The 18,800-nt window shown below is 36.4% G+C and overlaps 2 protein-coding genes across 2 annotated transcripts in view; both read left to right on the plus strand.

Annotated features, from left to right (window-relative positions):
• The window catches only part of LOC147078752 (uncharacterized), a 53,031-nt gene extending 44,630 nt beyond the window's left edge, over positions 1–8,401 (plus strand). Inside the window, exons 21-25 of the mRNA XM_085960428.1 lie at positions 937–982; positions 1,986–2,089; positions 2,942–3,070; positions 3,914–4,043; positions 8,205–8,401. Coding sequence (XP_085816554.1) covers positions 937–982; positions 1,986–2,089; positions 2,942–3,070; positions 3,914–4,043; positions 8,205–8,232 — 437 coding nt within the window. The 3' untranslated portion in view covers positions 8,233–8,401. The remainder of the gene's footprint in view (positions 1–936; positions 983–1,985; positions 2,090–2,941; positions 3,071–3,913; positions 4,044–8,204) is intronic.
• An 8,084-nt stretch (positions 8,402–16,485) lies between these two features.
• Ssb-c31a (single stranded-binding protein c31A) lies at positions 16,486–18,708 on the plus strand. The gene is made up of 2 exons (XM_085960433.1): positions 16,486–16,656; positions 18,225–18,708. The coding sequence occupies exons 1-2, from the start codon at positions 16,597–16,599 to the stop codon at positions 18,507–18,509; spliced, it is 345 nt and encodes a 114-aa protein (XP_085816559.1). The 5' UTR covers positions 16,486–16,596; the 3' UTR covers positions 18,510–18,708.
• Positions 18,709–18,800: the final 92 nt, after the last annotated feature.

The raw sequence follows: 18,800 nt of genomic DNA on the forward strand, positions 1-18,800 counted from the left end.
GTTAACTTTTAGAGCGAGATAGACAGTTTTGACAGTTTAGTCGGCTAACTTATTGTAACAATTATAATCCTCAATACATAAATATGATAAACTACCCACGATAGCCACCGATAGCAGTCTTATGAAAGCATACACGTTTATGTTTTCCGAAAATGAATTTATTGTTATTTTTCATTACTTACTACTATACTCAATATTAAATTTAGTGTAAGTATAAGTTTTATGCTGCCAAAACACAAATATTGACTTTTAAACCAACAAAAGCTAAATAACAGATAATGTTATAACAAAATCCCTCAAATATACTTATGAAATTATGGCAATGAATTACCTATCATATTTTGAAAAAGAACATATTCTTCGTAAATATTTCCCATTAATCTATAGGTAACTTACTATTGTTCCAACGTTGGTAGTTTATACTTCTAACAAAACGTGGAATTAGAGAGAGGTTTTTCTGTACCTGGACTTACAGTACTTGTAAAAATTAGCAGTTCTAAATAAATGTGTGTAGGTACTTTATGTTGCTATAAAATAGTGGTTAAATATATTATAATAGTTCTTCTTTTTTTCTATAATATCTTTTGACGAATACCAGTATTCAATAAGAAATACCGGTATTGACATATTCATTCGGTATTGCAATCCCTAAACTCATGTGAGCAAATCCGATTTTTTCACTATCAACAAGGGTGTTTATATTGCACCTGCTGTATCACCTCGTCTGCGTCCGGCCCACTATCTTTCATGCTTCCTGCTGAAACTGTTGAACATTATAATGTGGTCCATGTATAATTTCAAATATGACTGCCTTAGACCCATGGTACGGGTGCCTCGGAAGAACCTAAACCTTCTTTGTCTTGAATTTGAAAATATTATCTACAGCAATTATTGTTTTGTAATCAGGTTATAATTGTTTGTTTTATTTATTTTTAGGTGTTTTTGGTGGATCACCTTCATTTTCTACTTTTGGCCAGCCAAGGTATGGAATTTTTAATTTTATTTCCACAAAAAATATTTTTTTAATATACGTGTTCAATATTGAACAGACAATGATGATAAATGACGTTAGTTTATGTGTAAATCGAGACCTCACTTCTTCTTAAGTTATACTCAGTACTCGACAACTCACTTGTGAACATTCAAGAAGTAATCTACAGATTGGATGAGAAATTCGTTTCACATTGATTTGAAAATTTGTGTTTTGTGCAATAGCACCTGTCTTGATCCCTAGATCATCAACGGAGAGAACATTTTAACTTCTTCACCGCGGAGCATTTAATTACCACATTTAAATAACATGCTAATTATATCTAATGGCCAACTAATGAGGACACAAACGCTGTGCCGTCAGCGCTGAACGGATTAATTAAGCTTCGAGAAGAGATGCATCTGACAGATAATAAGAGCACGGCAGTGGCGAAGGGTGAAGGTAGGCTGTTAAAATCCGACATAAATAGATAAATAGTCCACAATAAACTTGGTCAGTCATACGTATTTGTTTTCATTAAACTAAGTCTACAATTTACAGATGGTGTTGGTTGGTTTTTAAAAATAAATTAAACCCTGCCTAATCCAAACCATATGCCGCGATGACGTGTACGCCAACTTATAGAAATCGGAGTCTACATATTGTGTTCTTTGTTAATGGTTACATGAAAGTTTGGCTATCCAAACGAAAGTAGGTAAATCAGGCAATCAAAGAGAACTTTTTCAGAAAGCGAACCCAACACAAAGCTGCAAGCTTCTTGTTCATTGAAAAAATTTACTTTGATATTGATGACTCCAACCCACTAAAAATCACTACAATACATCAAAATACTTATCAGACTGAATTCACATTTTCAACAAATGTGGTGGACAGGGAAACGGTCTAAGGTACTACCCATGTCGAATTCACCGAAGGTACAAAAAAACTTTGCACATGATGATTAATGGCTTAAAACAAATATTATTGACATTTTATATTTCGTTTTTCATTTTAGTTTTGGATCATCTCCTACTGGAACTGGAAGCTTTGGCGGTTCATTTAGTGCTGGCGGTGAACAGAATGCCTTCGGTTCTCCGAGCGCTTTCAGCAAACCCACCGGTATGATATTCAACAATTAATTTTATCACCTACATAAACTCAAATATTCATTGAATTGACAGCGAAAATAGAATTTTCTATTGGCAGTTGATTGATTAACTTACTTAACCCTTTGAACTAAGCTCCACATCTTTTGCACACAGTGACCTGAGTTGATTTTCGAACAATCAGAAAACTACATTTTTTTTAATTTTGACCCGTCAACTCTGCTGGACAGATACAATATACAAGCAGTCAGCCGCTGTCAACGAAAAAAGTAAGAGCTCTCGAGTGAAATGTCACTGCAATTTGGGCAGTGTTTATTGGTATTTTGTCGAACTGCGCAACATTTTAAATCAAGTGTGCTTAACTCCCCAAAGACAATACTAGATCGCCTCACACACTTTGACACATTGTGTTAGTAACACCTGCACAAAATGATCCATATATTATATACAATAATGTTACTAGTTTTATGAAAGCTTTTTGAAAGGATCATTGGTGTAAAAAATGATCATTGTTGCACTTCACAATTATTTCAGAGGGTTGTTCTACACCCACTATATTAAGAATTGTTTAAAATAAACAGAATATGTAGGATTCCATTTTATAGGTGTCAAATTGAACCAAATCACCTCTCTACAAATTCCTTATCTCGCCTCATTACTTCCAAAGCAGTTCGCTCGTAACCATTCCTCATGTTACGCCAGGTTATTAACACCTGTCGTTACAAGTAACCTTCTTGTATAATATCTAAAACATTGCCATCTTGGATGGATTGTAATGAAAATATTGTAAGCTTTTGTTTCATGTTTTAGTAAACCATCCCATATACAAATTTGTAATTGTAATTAAAATAAATGTGTCTTACAGCTGGGGCATTTGGTGGCAGTCCTTCGTTTGGAAGCCCGGCAGCTTTTGGAGGATCACCTGCCTTTGGTGGAAGTCCAACGTTTTCTCTACCTGGAAAAGTGTTTGGCTCTTCGCCAGGAGCAGACACTGGTATGTTTTATTCGTTTCAATTTTTTTAACGTAAAACCGTAGTAGCATAAAATTTGCCTAAAGAAAACGAATGTTAAACCAATAGTCACGATGAAGTATCAAAAAGTTTCAAGGCAGCATCGTATGTTTGTCCCTGGTGACCTTTCTTTCGTATTTTAACAAGTTTCAAGTAGTCCATTTACACCCTCACTGCATTATACATGTAGTTAATATTTATGTATGAATATAGGTGTAGACACTTAGGGAAGAATAATACAATAATCACATATAAAAATGAACACGAACCTTTATTCTTTATTCAATGACCCTTATTCATTATACAGGTAGAATTCATTTTTCATGTCATCACTTACATCTGTATTTGTCTGATTACGAAAGAATTAAATTTTGTATAAGAGGACCATTTTTCGACCATGTCCGATCCTAATAAGATCATATGGGCCTCCACAGAGTGCAAGTTTGTTTTAACAGATTTTGTTTTTTTTACGAGAAATGGATGTCAGCCACTTGCTCAACCTATTAGGTCCATACTCTGACTCATACACAAATTGAAAAACAATATGTATACTTGCCAGACCCAGGATTCGAACCTGGGAGCCACGACGCTTAAGCCGCGCGGCCATCGTGGACTAAATGTGTATAAAATGTATATAGCATCGTCCATATAATATGTCAATGTTTCGGTTGCGCATGGATGTCACACTTTATTACTGTATCATTGTTTTATTTGTCTCCTGACCGCAGATACCTAGTTGAAAATTAACTACAAAACGTTTTGTTAGGTTTCTCACTTTATCGATGAGTGTGTTTTTATAATAATGATTTTTTTTTTGCTTTATTCAGGATTCGCGTCAAGCAATCAACAGTCGTCAATATTTGAAAGTTTAGCCAATCAAAACACGGTCACCTTTGGGAATATCGCCGAGCAATCTCAGCAAATCCCTCAGCCACAGCCAGCACCAGCTTTTCAATCGTAATTATATTTTTAATTACTCAGATAGTATTTACTTAGAATTCAGCAAGATTGTAACTGGAAGAGAAAGAATACAAACTTTTTATATCAATGATGTATTTGATCTTTGGTGTTTGCAATGTTTTTTACAGCTTTTTTCTTATTACTTGCATTGTCCAAAAGTATATTTACTATTTCTGTTTACTGCATGTAATTGTTAGACAGCTGTCAGTTATATTTCATTGATTCAACCTGTGGGTGCAACCTCCTATACGTCAGTCACTCTTTATCTGAAAAATCGCTGACGAGTGATTAAAGTCAGAAACATATTACAGTAAATCTCATTAACAAAAACACGGATAATTCGAAATTCGCTATAATTCGAAATTTTCGCGAAAAAAAGTCCATAAAATAAAACAAAAAATAAAATTAAAACCATATCTTTAATTCAAAATGATTTCAGAGTCCTGGCATATAAAAATATTCAATAAATCGTAATAAAGTACACTATTTCATGAGCCAGTCATTGAAAATTGTGATGGACTTTTCTTAAAACATCATAAATTACTTAATTTATGAAGGTAATAAAAATAATCCTGACATTTTATGTCCCATTAACACACACAGCTGTATGTCATCAGAGGTACAACTGCACTCCACTCAAAGGAAAAATAATAACTCACACGTTTCAGGGCTGTAGGTATTTAATTGTTGATTGTTATTGGATTTTCACATAGTTTTACTTGAGAACCAATGCCCAAACAATTGTGTTGACAAATTGGAAAAATAAAAAATATTTCGTATTTTTTTATAATTCTAGCTGGTGGTAAATACCTACCTACACTACTTAGCCCAGGCGCGCACGGGTGACTAAACTGTCACCCGTCACGCTTTCATTCTAGCAATGGATTTCGAAGACGCAGCAGTGATTTGTGCTCTTATAATCAGACATAGAAAAAATGCACGAAAGAGACGTTATTGGGGTACATCAGTAATGAGAGGCTACTCAAGGAAAAGTTTTACACTTTATACGAGGACCTCCAAACCTATCCTGTCTTTTTATTAAAAAAAAACATAAAATAATGGTGAAACCTACTATCATTTTTTTCATTTATGTATAATAATGGCAATAAAAAAAAAACTAACAGTAGGTAGGTACCCACTGAGTTCGTACATAGATGACAATTTTTCACTTTGTAACAAATAAACGGGACTTAACAAAGTAAATAACAAAAAAGTTTAACTGCAAAGTTAATGCTTTAAATATGAATAAAATGGTCAATTCAATAAAATACCAGTTACCTACAAAAAAAAAACAGATAATACTATTATTTATATTTCAGAATAAAGTGCAAAACCAAGGTAAAAAGAAGCTTATGCATAAGTAAAAACGCCACGTTGGCGTCGCCAATGCGTAACGTTCGGCACGCAAAAGACGCCAACATGGCGGAGGCGGACCACAAAGTGTTAATAACCATGTCTTTGCTTTTTGTACAAAGTGGTTAGTAATTTTGAACAATCACAAACACCAGGCTTTTAGAAAAACACATTAATACTGTGTCCTCACCCGGAATCGAGCCCAAAACTCTCGGGTAGAAGGCCAGCGCCTTATGCACTGCACCACGAGAACCGCCTACTGCATAATATTATTAAAAACACCTAGTTCAATAAAATGTCAGTTACACAACTAACAAATAAATTTGTATTTCAAAATGAAATGCAAGACAAAACTAAAAGTTTCAGACAAATATATTTTAAAACAAAAATCAATAAGCTTATAGGTAGATACCTACTACTATTATTAATTATGGTATTTTCTAAATATATTTGACTGTTTTAGGTAATGCTATGTTAAAAAGGCAAAGTTGTAACATTTTACGGTACTAGGACTTTTAAAGGAGGAGTTGGGATATTATCAGATCATATTATGCATTGGTCTCCGATTCATCAGCGATACTGATGCTATTTGTATGTCCTCCCGTCGCAACGTTGTGTGTTGAACTGAGCTGCGGACGCATCGCTGATCGACAATTTGTCCACAGCGACGAAACTGTCACCGTGACAAAATTCACCCGTGAGCGGTAGGGCTTAGTAACTGCAACTAATGGATTAATGACACATGGTATTTGCACAGATTTTAATTTGAAAGAATTGTATCGGAAATTTGGTAGGTACATCTATGATCATCGTAAACGAAATTAATGAAAATCAAAAAAACAAAATTTTAATTTTTCCCCCATACATTTCGTAATTCGATTTTTTTTTCAATTTTCAGTCCCGTGGAACTTGTATTAACGAGGTTTTACTGTATCATGTTATATGAGCACATCGTCAGCTGAATGCAGTATTTTTCTAACTCACATTTGAAATATTTCAGAAGAGAGTTCTTTGTTACAATCTATTTAAATTATTTATTATTTGTATAGATAAATGTGTATATCATATTTTGGTACGAGGGTGGGTCAATAAGTCCTTAGAAAAGCCGACAGGTGGCGCGACTAGTACTGTAAGCGGTTTGTTTTCATGCAGCGGCACTACCGATTCAGTATGCTGCGAAGTTTCAATCAGATTGGTCAGGTTGTTGTGTGTTTCTCGTACATTTAAAAAAAAAATTTGCTTGTGGAAAATGGAGAAAATTGAGTTTAGAGCTGTTATTAAATATTTTAATATAAAAGGGTTAACAGCAAAGGAAATAAAAAATGAGTTGGATTTAGTTCACGGCATATCTGCTCCTTCACTTGCAACTATTTATAACTGGTTAAATGAATTTAAACGTGGTCGTACATCAACAAAGGATGAACCACGCTCAGGACGTCCTGTAGAGGTGACTACATCAGAAATGATCAATAAAATCCACGATATGGTGTTAAGTGACCGAAGATTAAAGTTGAGTGAGATAATTGAGGTTACAGGGATCTCAAAAAGTAGCGTCATTTCTATTTTACATGACAAATTGGGCATGAAAAATATTTCTGCAAGATGGGTGCCGCGTTTGCTCACAGTCGACAATAAACGCAATAGGGTGGTGGCCTCTAAAGCCCTGTTGTCGCTCATGCAACGCAATCCGGATGAATTTTTTCGTCGCTTTGTGACTGTAGATGAAACATGGATACACCACTATACTCCCGAGACGAAAGAACAGTCAAAGCAGTGGATTGCGAAGACAAACCATGTCCAAAGAAGGCGAAAACCGTAAAATCAGCTGGTAAGGTTATGGCTACTGTATTTTGGGATGCACGTGTAATTATTTTCGTTGACTATTTGGAAAAAGGAAAAACAATAACAGGGGATTATTATGCATCTTTATTGGACCAGCTAAAAAACGAAATTGAAGAAAAACGGCCTCATTTAAACAGGAAAAAAATCCTCTTTCATCAGGACAATGCCCGTGTTCACACATGTTTACGATCAATGGCTAAAATTGAAGAATTGAAGTTCGAATTGGTCGACCACCCACCGTATTCGCCAGATTTAGCCCCCAGTGACTTTTTCCTTTTCCCAAACTTAAAAAAATGGCTAAGTGGACAACGTTTTTTTTCAAATGAAGAAGTCATCGATCGGACAAATGCTTATTTTGAGGACCTTCCGAAAACTTATTTTTCTGACGGTTTAAAAAAAATTGAGAAACGTCTAACCAAGTGTATTGAGCTCCAAGGAGATTATGTTGAGAAATAAAAAAAAAATACAAAAATAAAAACTGTTTTAATGCTTTTTTCTAAGGAATTATTGACCCACCCTCGTAGCTATTGATGAAATTTATGATGCATAAAAAATGTGTTTATATAAATAATTAATAACATCAATAGGATGTTACAAAGAACACTACACTTCTGTTCTGCATTCAGCTGACGACATATTCTAAAACCATCAGAACGTTCAATAATAAAAACTGATCCTACAAAAACATTGTGTCAATTACCAGTCATTTGGAGGTCCCTTGCAAACCACTAAAATCAAAAATAATGAGATCACATCACTCGAAAATGTGTAAATCTGCTGAAAATAAAAATAAAATATTTTATCACTTCTGTGGTTGGGTGTTGTGGCGTGATACTCATGAAGTGATTTCAGCGTGGTTGTGATAAGATGTTAAATATTGACATTACACACTTTTTGCCTACTATGCATATGCCACTTACATTGCAATTCAAAATTAACTGTACTCCTTTTTTCTCATTTCAGATCTGCATCGTTCTCGATGTGGCGATAGAACATTGTTCACCTCCTACATAAAAAATATTTTTTTATACATTTATAAATTTTAATTTCATGGAATAATGTTCATTCAAAAATTAATTAATATTTTTCTTCAACGAATATTGTATTTGTTATGAATTATTTTTTGTCTGTATCAGAATAATAAATTTAAATCATATATGTAAAATGTTTTCTTTTGCCTGCTGTCCACATCTCATTGGCGAAGAATCCATACTAGGCGATTATTTAAAGTCTACCTTCTTAAGAAAAATAATTTTTCATATTGACATATTTATATAATAACATAAATATTATATAAAAATAATTTATTCAATATGCCACCGACATCGTATAATTATGTAGGAATTCACCAATTGCAATAAGTACCATATATGGCAGCGGTCGGCAATCCAAATCCATTGGCGTGCCACAAAATAGGTAATTCAAAGTACTGGACACTCAGCGTGCCACTGAAATAAAACTAGTAAATCTATTGTAAGACAAATATATTTGACTATAATAATACAAGCTACATAAAAATTACAATATTTAAACATTAGTGACTCCCTTGAGTTTGAACACCTCAATATTTGCTTCATAGTTTGAAGTTTTTAATTTTATGCACATTTCCGAATTTTCTTCAGTTGAACGATTTCGATACTGGTTTATAATATATTTCAATGTACGTCAAGTTGGACTGCCCACTTTTTAAATTCAAAATTTTGAAATAGCCAGTCGTTAGTGCTGCGTTAGTGCTGCAATATCATCGTTAGTGCTATTATATTAAAAAAGTTATAGGCAATTCAATGTGGGCAGTCCAACTTGACGTCACGTTGGACTGCCCACTTTGTAAAAACAAATAAAATTCAAAATCCAAAATAGCCAATTGTTAGTACTACATTACCATTGGTTAGTGCTGCAAATATTATCGTAATTGCCATTAAATTACAAAAGTTATGGGCAAATCAAATTATGACAAGCATCTAGTTGGAGTGCCCACTTTTGAAAAACAAATAAAATACAAAATAGCAAATCGTTAGTGCTACATTAGTATTGGTTAGTGCTGCAAAAACTATCGTTAATGCCATTAAATTACAAAAGTTATGGGCAAATCAAATTATGACAAGCATCTAGTTGGAGTGCCCACTTTTGAAAAACAAATAAAATACAAAATAGCAAATCGTTAGTGCTACATTAGTATTGGTTAGTGCTGCAAAAACTATCGTTAATGCCATTAAATTACAAAAGTTATGGGCAAATCAAATTATGACAAGCATCTAGTTGGAGTGCCCACTTTTGAAAAACAAATAAAATACAAAATAGCAAATCGTTAGTGCTACATTAGTATTGGTTAGTGCTGCAAAAACTATCGTTAATGCCATTAAATTACAAAAGTTATGGGCAAATCAAATTATAAAAAATGTCAAGTTGGACTGCCCACTTTTTAAAAACGAATAAATTTCCAAATCCAAAATAACCAATCATTAGTGTTGGTTAGTGCTGCAAAAATTATCGTAATTGCCATTAAATTACATAAGTTATGGGCAAATCAAATTATGACAAGCATCTAGTTGGAGTGCCATGACAGGTTGGGTAGGAAATTTTCAAAAAAAAATTAAACGTGCGCGGCAAAATCTCTGTGCGTTTCTCGCGTATAGTGTCGCTAAATACGTTCCCATACTTCGCGTCGAAAAAAATTTCAAGAAATTGGAGATATAATAATACGCAATAAATTAGAAATACACAACGGAATTTACGTATGTCAGAATTCTGATTGTTGTAAATAATTAAATATACATGTTTTAAAAGTGAAGAGTGCTACATTTGATACTCACATAGTATACAGTTCTGTCTTTGTTACCAAAGTTGTATAACGTTCTGTATTTGATCCCAAACAATTGTGGATGACGTCACTAAGAAGTAGTTAAAATTTACCAGTGCAGTACATCATTATAATAAAAAATAATGTATTTTTTTATTTATTGATTTCAATTTTAATAGTTACAATATTATACGTAGGAAGTGTCGAAATGTAACAAACAATAAAAGATGTTGACACTACCTACATTAAAGAGTGCATGAGTCCCAGCCGCAAATATCGAGCGCTTTTTGATAGGTGGTATAGCAGGTATCCCGACTCCCGACAAATGCGAATAAATAATAATAATCAGGCGAACGTTCCATGGCTTACAAGAAAAAATGACCGTTGCCGCAACACATTGCCTCTCTGTGAGCAACGTCAACAAGTAGCAACACCTTCGATTTTATTACCCTATTCCGAGACATAATCGTTAAATTTTATGAGGTTGCGAACAAAAGTTTCTGGTGTAGACTCAACTTTACGCTACTCAGTGTTCCGGGAAAGATTTTGGCAAACATCCTCTTGATGAGAATAAGGGACTCAATAATGCACGTCCTCAGGAAAAACCAAGCCGGGTTTCTACCTGGTCGAGCGTGTGCAGACCAAATCCACAACCTTCGATGTCTTCTCCAGCAGAGCCATGAGCTGAACAGTCCGATGGCTTGCTGCTTTGTATATTATGAGAAGGCTTTCGACAGTCCGCACCGCCCCTCCCTCTGGATGATACTGGGAGCATACGGAATCCCTCCCAAGATCATTGCTATAATCAAAGTCTTTCACGAGAATAGCGAATGCTGTGTCAGAATTGGAGACACTGTCACGGAATGGTTCGGGGTCACGACCGGAGTCAGACAGGGTTGTTTCCTTTCACCGTTTCTCTTTATCTTTCTCTTTGACTTCATACTACGAAAGTCAATACCACCCGACCAAGACATACCTGTTACCCCCACGGTGAAGCTATGCGACCTAGAATACGCCGATGACGCTGTCCTATTCGACAACTCAATCGAGGGCATTCAAGAGACAATCGACAGGTTGCATTACAACTCCTCTCGCGTTGGTTTGAAAATCAACGCGAAGAAAACCAACGTCTTGTGTAATAGCACCTGTCTTGATCCAGATTTCCAGAGCCCGCATACCCTTTGTACGGAAACCACCATTGGTAAGACCTTCCTTACTTTTACAAAAACAGTTTCAAACGTGACAATCAGCAGATTTCACTCTCCAGATCAAGGAGTTGAAAAACTCAGGGGTTCTAGAGAAAGCGGACCCAAGCCCCAGTTTTTTCCCAACCCTGTTTCTGATCAGGAAACAAGACGGGGCCCTACGCCCTACCCTGTCTTCAACCTAAAACGTTTGAATGCGTTCCTACAACCAAAGCCATTCAAACTATTTCACCATTACAAGGTTCCAGCCTTCTTGCAAAAAGAAGACTGGCTAGTAAAAATAGACCTAATCCAGGCGTACTTCCATGTACCCATAGCTTCTCAACACCGTCGATTTCTTCGACTAGCCTACCAAGGGGAGCTCTTACAATTCACGTGTCCACCGTTTGGGCTGTCAGCCGCTCCGATTATGTTTGCGTCCCTGACCAATTGGGTCACCGAACGCCTACGAAAGAATGGCTTGAGAATAGTCACTTACCTAGACGACTACTTAGTAGCCAATCAATCCCGAGAAACACTCTTGGTTCAGGTGGAATACATGATAACCTTCCTACAGTCATTAGGGTGGATAATAAACATGAAAAAATCCTGTCTGATCCCAAGCCAACAACGAGAGTTCTTGGGTATCACGTGGGACACACAACAATCGGAGATTCCTATCGCCGGAGAAGTGTGTAGCACTCCGTCGCCATCTGCTAACGTAGTTACAAAAAGGCAGTTGGTCCCTCAGACAGGCACGGTACCTTCTAGGGCGACTCAACTTTGCATCCTATGTCACTACACAAGAAAGGTTGCATTGCCGACGGTTACAACGCTCCAGTCATCAATTGTCGAGGTCCCATCCTCGCCAATTGGCGACAATCCCCCACAGACCCAGAAGGACATGTGGTGGCTCCAGGCGGTAGGATTCTCAGAACTGATACACAGACCGACATTCAATCACTTCCTGACGACAGACGCAGCCGATACAGGCTGGGGAGTCCAACTGGACGAACATCACCTATCAGGTATGTGGAAAAAGGACCAGTTAGCATGGCATTCAAACAGTAAGGAAATGTTCGCAGTTCTCTCTGCAATTCAATCCCGGGTACATGCAATCAAAAGATCAAATCTGCTTCTGCAGACGGACAACAAAGCAGTGTTGGCATACATCAACAACGAGGGCGGTACAAAGTCTGTTCCCCTCCTAAACCTATGCCGAGAGATCCTAGTATTTACCAGTCAAGCCAACATCACACTTACTGCACAATACATCCCCGGAAAATACAACTGCGTGGCAGATCATCTCTCCCGCAGGAAACTCATTCCCGAATGGCACCTCATCAACACCGCAACCGTCCCCTTGTTTCAAAGATGGGGAGTTCCCGATATGGATTTATTCGCATCCGAAGCAGCACATGTCGTTGTAACGTACGTCTCACGAGACGTTACAGACAGTGGCGCTCTGTTTCACGACGCCTTCAGCCGAGTATGGGACTTCAGACAGGCGTGGATATTTCCCTCACCAAACTTACTTCCACGAGTCCTAGCACACCTGAACTCAGCAAGAGGGAGGTACCTACTAGTGGCACCGAGCTGGAAACTGCTGCTTCTCGCATCGGGATGAAGGGTTCATGACCTCACACTACTCAGTATAGTAGACAATGGATTAGTGGATAAAGGTGATCACATAATTTTATGGCCAGTGTTTGGCGCAAAGACAGATATCGCCAAGCATCGTCAATCGGGATGGAAGTTAAGGGGGTACATGCTCGTCGAAGGTCAAAATTGAGTTTTTATTGTATTTTCAAACCATGATCCTGGACACTTCTTAAACGTTGTAGATAATCTATTTATATAATTTTGAAGCCTTATTATCCTTTATAGTTATTTTAAACATTTGATGACTGCATAAAGTATTTTTGTTACATAAAATAGTATTCTTTTAAACCTCTCGCTCTAATTTTTAGAATATAGTCATATTTCGGTACATAACTGTGCAGTGGTGTTAAGATTTTTTACGTTTATTAATTTTTAAACGCATTTATGAAACCATTAGTATAATTTATGATGAGATAATTTTTGTAAAATATTCACGATAAAAAATTATATTGATAATCTCTGTGATCCCAAATTTGACAAGAATTAGGCATTTTATTATTCAAAAAATCGGCAAGATTAACACATTTGAAGATGATTCTAAAGATACTTATTATAAGCTATGTCTTTGACCATTCAAGTGTGATAAACATCTTATGAATAATGATTGCTTTATAATAATTATTGTCCTAAGAATAAGGTAGTGTTTTTTTGAAATACGCCATCTCTTTTGTCATTCCCTGGTGGTTAAGCTACAACATACGGCCGTAGCCATAAATTGACAAACTATAATTAAAGTAAGGAGTAAAATTATGTTAACGCGCGAGTTTGAACATGTACCTAACCGAATTTTTTTTTATTTTTTTTTAAACGGTACATGTTCAAACACGCGCGTCAATATCATTTTACTCCCTACTTCAATTATAGTTTGTCAATTTATGGCTACGGCTGTATGTTAGAGCTTAACCACTGGGGAATGACAAAAGAAATGGCGTATTTCAAAAAAACACTACCTTATTCTTAGGTCAATAATTATTATAAAGCAATTATTATTTATAAGATGTTTATCACACTTGAATGGTCAAAAACATAGCTTATAATAAGTATCTTTAGAATCATCTTCAAATGTGTTAATCTTGCCGATTTTTTGAATAATAAAATGCCTAATTCTTGTCAAATTTGGGATCACAGAGATTATCAATATAATTTTTTATCGTGAATATTTTACAAAAATTATCTTGTAATAAATTATACTAATGGTTTCATAAATGCGTTTAAAAATTAATAAACGTAAAAAATCTTAACACCACTGCACAGTTATGTACCGAAATATGACTATATTCTAAAACATTAGAGCGAGAGGTTTAAAAGAATACTATTTTATGTAACAAAAATACTTTATGCAGTCATAAAATGTTTAAAATAACTATAAAGGATACTAAGGCTTCAAAATTATATAAATAGATTATCTACAACATTTAAGGAGTGTCCAGGATCATGGTTTGACAATACAAAAAAATCTCAATTTTGACCTACGACGATCACGTGGTCTGTTAAGCAACATCGACCCAGTATTCTGGCTACGGAAACCCGTATGCGTGTCAAACCCAAGGAGAGAGGAAGGTGGGAATATTTCAGAATTATTTATATCTTCAAGAGGACCACCAAAACCAGCCACCAGGGCAGTTATAGGGAATTGGATAAGGTCAGTCCTGTTAGAAGCAGGAGTACAAGAACCACCAGGCAGTGTCCGATCAGCGGTGGCTTCCTTAAACTGGCTAGAAAAATACCTACCCGATAGATGACATCTGAGAGAGGGGTAACTGGCGTAGTGAGTCGACATTTCACGACTACTACCAGAGAACGACGGACACACCACCATTAGAAGGGAAAAAAACCCATTAACTTCTCTATTCAACCCTATACATCGAACGGCACGTTGGACTATAATACCTCGTCAATGAATCATGGTCACATACAGGAATTTGGCATACCCAACACCAGGTGATAACAAACAGATATCTCAAGGACTTCAAAGTCAAATTCGAATAATGAAAGGAGTTTTACCTACTAATAAAACTCTTATTATTCATGTTGACTTTGAAGTCCAGAAGGAACCTCACAAATCTATCTATGTATAAAAAGTTGTTTGGGGACCAGTGTTGCCACTGTTGGAGACGCGGGTTTGAGTATTGCCAGAAAAAGGAATGACCGACGACAAGAAATGGGATCATCATCAGCCGGGGTTAATCCATTGCTGGATGAAGGCCTCCCCAAGCTTTCTCCAACTCTCTCGGTCCTGTGTCGTTTCGCCACGTATTTTACCAGTTCGTCAATCCAGCGGCTTTTAGGGCGACCCTGTGGCCGTTTCGTACCCCTTGGGTAGCATTGGATGACGGCATTTGTCCAGCGGCCGTCCTTTCGGCGAGCAATGTGGTCGTCAGGGAAATCATAGAGCGCTACCAGGAATACAAGCTGCCATTATATCTTGGTTTTATAGACTATGAAAAGGCGTTTGATTCCATCAAAAAATTCTCAATTATAGACGCCCTTAGCAACCAAGGATTTTCCAGACGCTACATAAACATATTAAACAGTATATACAGTGATGCCACAGCATGCGTGAAACTCCACAAACGGTCGTGTAAATTCCCCATTAACAAAGGTGTCCGGCAAGGTGATACCATGTCACCTAAACTATTCACCGCTACTCTTGAGGACTTATTTAGGAAACTTGATTGGGAGGAAAAAGGTGTTCCAATTAATGGTGAGCACCTCAGTCACCTGCGCTTTGCAGATGATATTGTTATACTCTCACAAGACCCGAAAGACCTCCAAGGTAGAATGCATGAACTCGCGGATGTCAGTCAAACGGTCGGTCTAAAGATAAATGTCTCAAAGACAAAAGTGATGAGGAACTGTTTTTCGGACCCTGCGATTATCTGTATTTCTGGCACCCAACTCGAGCAAGTCAGCAGCTACGTCTATCTTGGACAGCAGGTGTCCATAGACGGAAGCATGCACGATGAAATTGCTCGAAGAACAAAGCTGGGATGGAGTGCTTTCGGACGTCTGAATAGTATCTTCAAGAGTGACCTACCATTATGTCTTAAGCGTAGGGTGTTCAACCAATGTGTGCTACCCGTGCTCACGTATGGCTGCGAGACGTGGACCCTCAACACGAGAGATGTTCAAAGGCTAAGAGTCACACAGCGAGGCATGGAGAGGTGCATGTTGGGCATCACGCGAAAGGACCATAAGATAAACTAATGGGTTAGGAAGCAGACAAGAGTACGCGATGTAATAGACGAAATGGGATAAATTAGTACAATGACTCCTCACGCGGAAAAGGAAGAGCAAACTCTATCTTAAGGACTTCAAAGTCAACCTGAATAATGAGTTTCATTGGTAGGTAATACTCCTTTCATTATGTCCTTCTCCACCTCAAACAATTATCTATACCTAATAATGAATACGCAAAGAGATAAGTCCAATCTCTTTGTGTATACGATATTTTTATTGGAAATTATTACAAAATTCGCTAAAAATTATTTTCGTTAGAATGAAAATTTTAGGTCAATCACCGCCCTAATAAATAAAAAGCTACGGCATAGATTATATTATCTACGGCCGTGTCGACTGGAATTTGGCAACACTATTAGCAGCGTTGTTAGTAATTGTCTATGGTTGTCAGTTCGTGAAAAATCTATGGTAAAAGAGTTGGCGGTTTTTATGTTTTTAATTTTTGCATCCTACGTTTGATTTATTAAAAATGCCAAAAACAAAAAAGCCGGCGAGTGATTCTAGTTCTAGTGATGAAGGACCCGTTGACGTTAGTATATAAATAATATATTTTTAATAAAATACAATGACAATTGAATCATTTCTACACACGATTTACGTCACTAATTTTCTAGTGTACCTACTATAAATTTCATTTATGATTACAAAAACTAAATATTTAACCATTATCAGTTTGAAAACATCGATTTCTTGTGTGATAAACACCACAAAGCTTCCCATATGTAATATTTTCATAAATTTTATTAATCACCAATCGATTTCGCAGATGGCATTTTGATTACCGGCATTAATTTTCAACAAATTATTTCCTTTATAATAAATGTAAGTGCTTATATCCACTTCTAAAAATATACGTTTTCGTCATTATTAGCTTTACCCTGTAACATATCGCCCACAAATCAATAAATCTGTGATTTTTTGGCTTATTACGTAGGTTGTTCATATAACCTACAAATGTAGCAATAGTTTTTCAGACAGGTTTGACATATTTTGGTTTCTATCATTTAGCTAGGGATTCTAAATACCTAAATTATTTAAAGCCTATTCACATTGTGACAAGGAAAAACTACAGAATTATACTTCAATGTTTTGCATTTTCTCTAATAAGGTTGCTGTTTCGAGCTATCAATCATTGATGGTGCATCCGTTGAAACATCACCTTTCAACATCCCAAGCTTCGCATTTCAAAATATTTACTTATAAGTTATGGTTGATTCACCTTTAGCCGGCTCGCACATCTAAACTCGGCATCGTCTGGCACAGCCATAAATCAAACCTAGGAACATCGCATTGATGTTTCATATTGGGCCATGCACATAGGCGCCTAGTGACCGGCAAACGTGCTGTATAGAACTGACTGACTCGTAGTCTGTGTGCATGCGTGACCTCAATACTTGCAGCTTCAACTCACAGCGTGAGTCGCATGCAACACTTAAATGTTTTTTTTTCAAACTAAAATGTCACATTCCACAAATGTGTGGAAGCTCCATTTGGTAACGTGTGTTTTGTGAATAACGATGATTGTCACGTCGACGTATTCAACATGTTGCAGACGAGACGAGTTTAGATGTGCGAGCCGGCTTATAGTTTTCGGTGTAGATAGCACTTAAACCAATCACGTTACTGTGTGGAAAGTTACCAATGACTATAACTTACTATTACATGGTTGTGGACATCTCAGCAGTGATCTGTCGTACTTTAAATCACTCTTTCACGTACATATCTAACTCTCAACCCAATACCATCCTTGATGGACACCTTTGCTGATGAAAAATCCGCATGTCTGTGAAGATTGTCAGAAATGCTGTTCCCACATTATTGAGAGTATTTATATGGCCAAGGAATTCCCTATTATGATTAATTAAGGAATTAACTATTAAGACCTGTATTATGGAGAGCTTCTCTATGGAATCAAACGCATTTTCATAATCTATGAAGCCAAGGCAATGTGGCAATTTGAATTCCTGAATCCAGCTTGTCCTCGGTTGATTCTCATGCAGCACTTTCTGCGAATGTTTTATACAGAATTGGCAACACTAATACTATACCATCTGAAAATCAATAAGCTGTTTAAATCATTTTCATTTCTTATTCTAGAGAAATCCTACTCCGGCAAAAAAGTCTAAGAACTCCGGCTCCAAAGGTGGTGCCGCAAGTGGGGCCAGAACAGAAGACAAAGAGCCAACATGGGTTTTGCAAGGCACCAAACTAGTCAAAGTGAGAAACTGGAAAGGCAAAGTCTACGTGGACATCAGGGAGTTCTATGAAAAGAACGGAGAGATGCTGCCCGGAAAGAAAGGCATCAGCCTGCCTGTGGATCTATGGAGGAAACTTCTCAACCTTTCTGATGAGATCAATGAAGTTATTAATTCATCAACTTAGTACCAAGTGTCCTATTCATTGACTTTTTTTATTATAATTAAAATTGAATTCATATTATAAGTATAGCATAAAATTATTATAATTTATTAGTTATTAAAATTCTATTCTTCAGTAGGTACTTCAAAATTTTAAACTTGAAAAGTAAAAAATTGTGAATAAAGTATATACTTAATTTGAATTAAAATTGCCTTATTTTTTTTTTAACTATTTCAATAATACCATATATTGTCGCTTAAGAAACAACACCGTGGAAGTCAATTGATTAAAATTTTCAGGGGAAACAAAAAACGT

The sequence above is a fragment of the Rhyacophila brunnea genome, unplaced genomic scaffold, assembly GCF_057557595.1.
Source record: "Rhyacophila brunnea isolate RB1 unplaced genomic scaffold, BYU_Rbru_1.0 scaffold_11, whole genome shotgun sequence".
Lineage (NCBI taxonomy): Eukaryota > Metazoa > Arthropoda > Insecta > Trichoptera > Rhyacophilidae > Rhyacophila > Rhyacophila brunnea.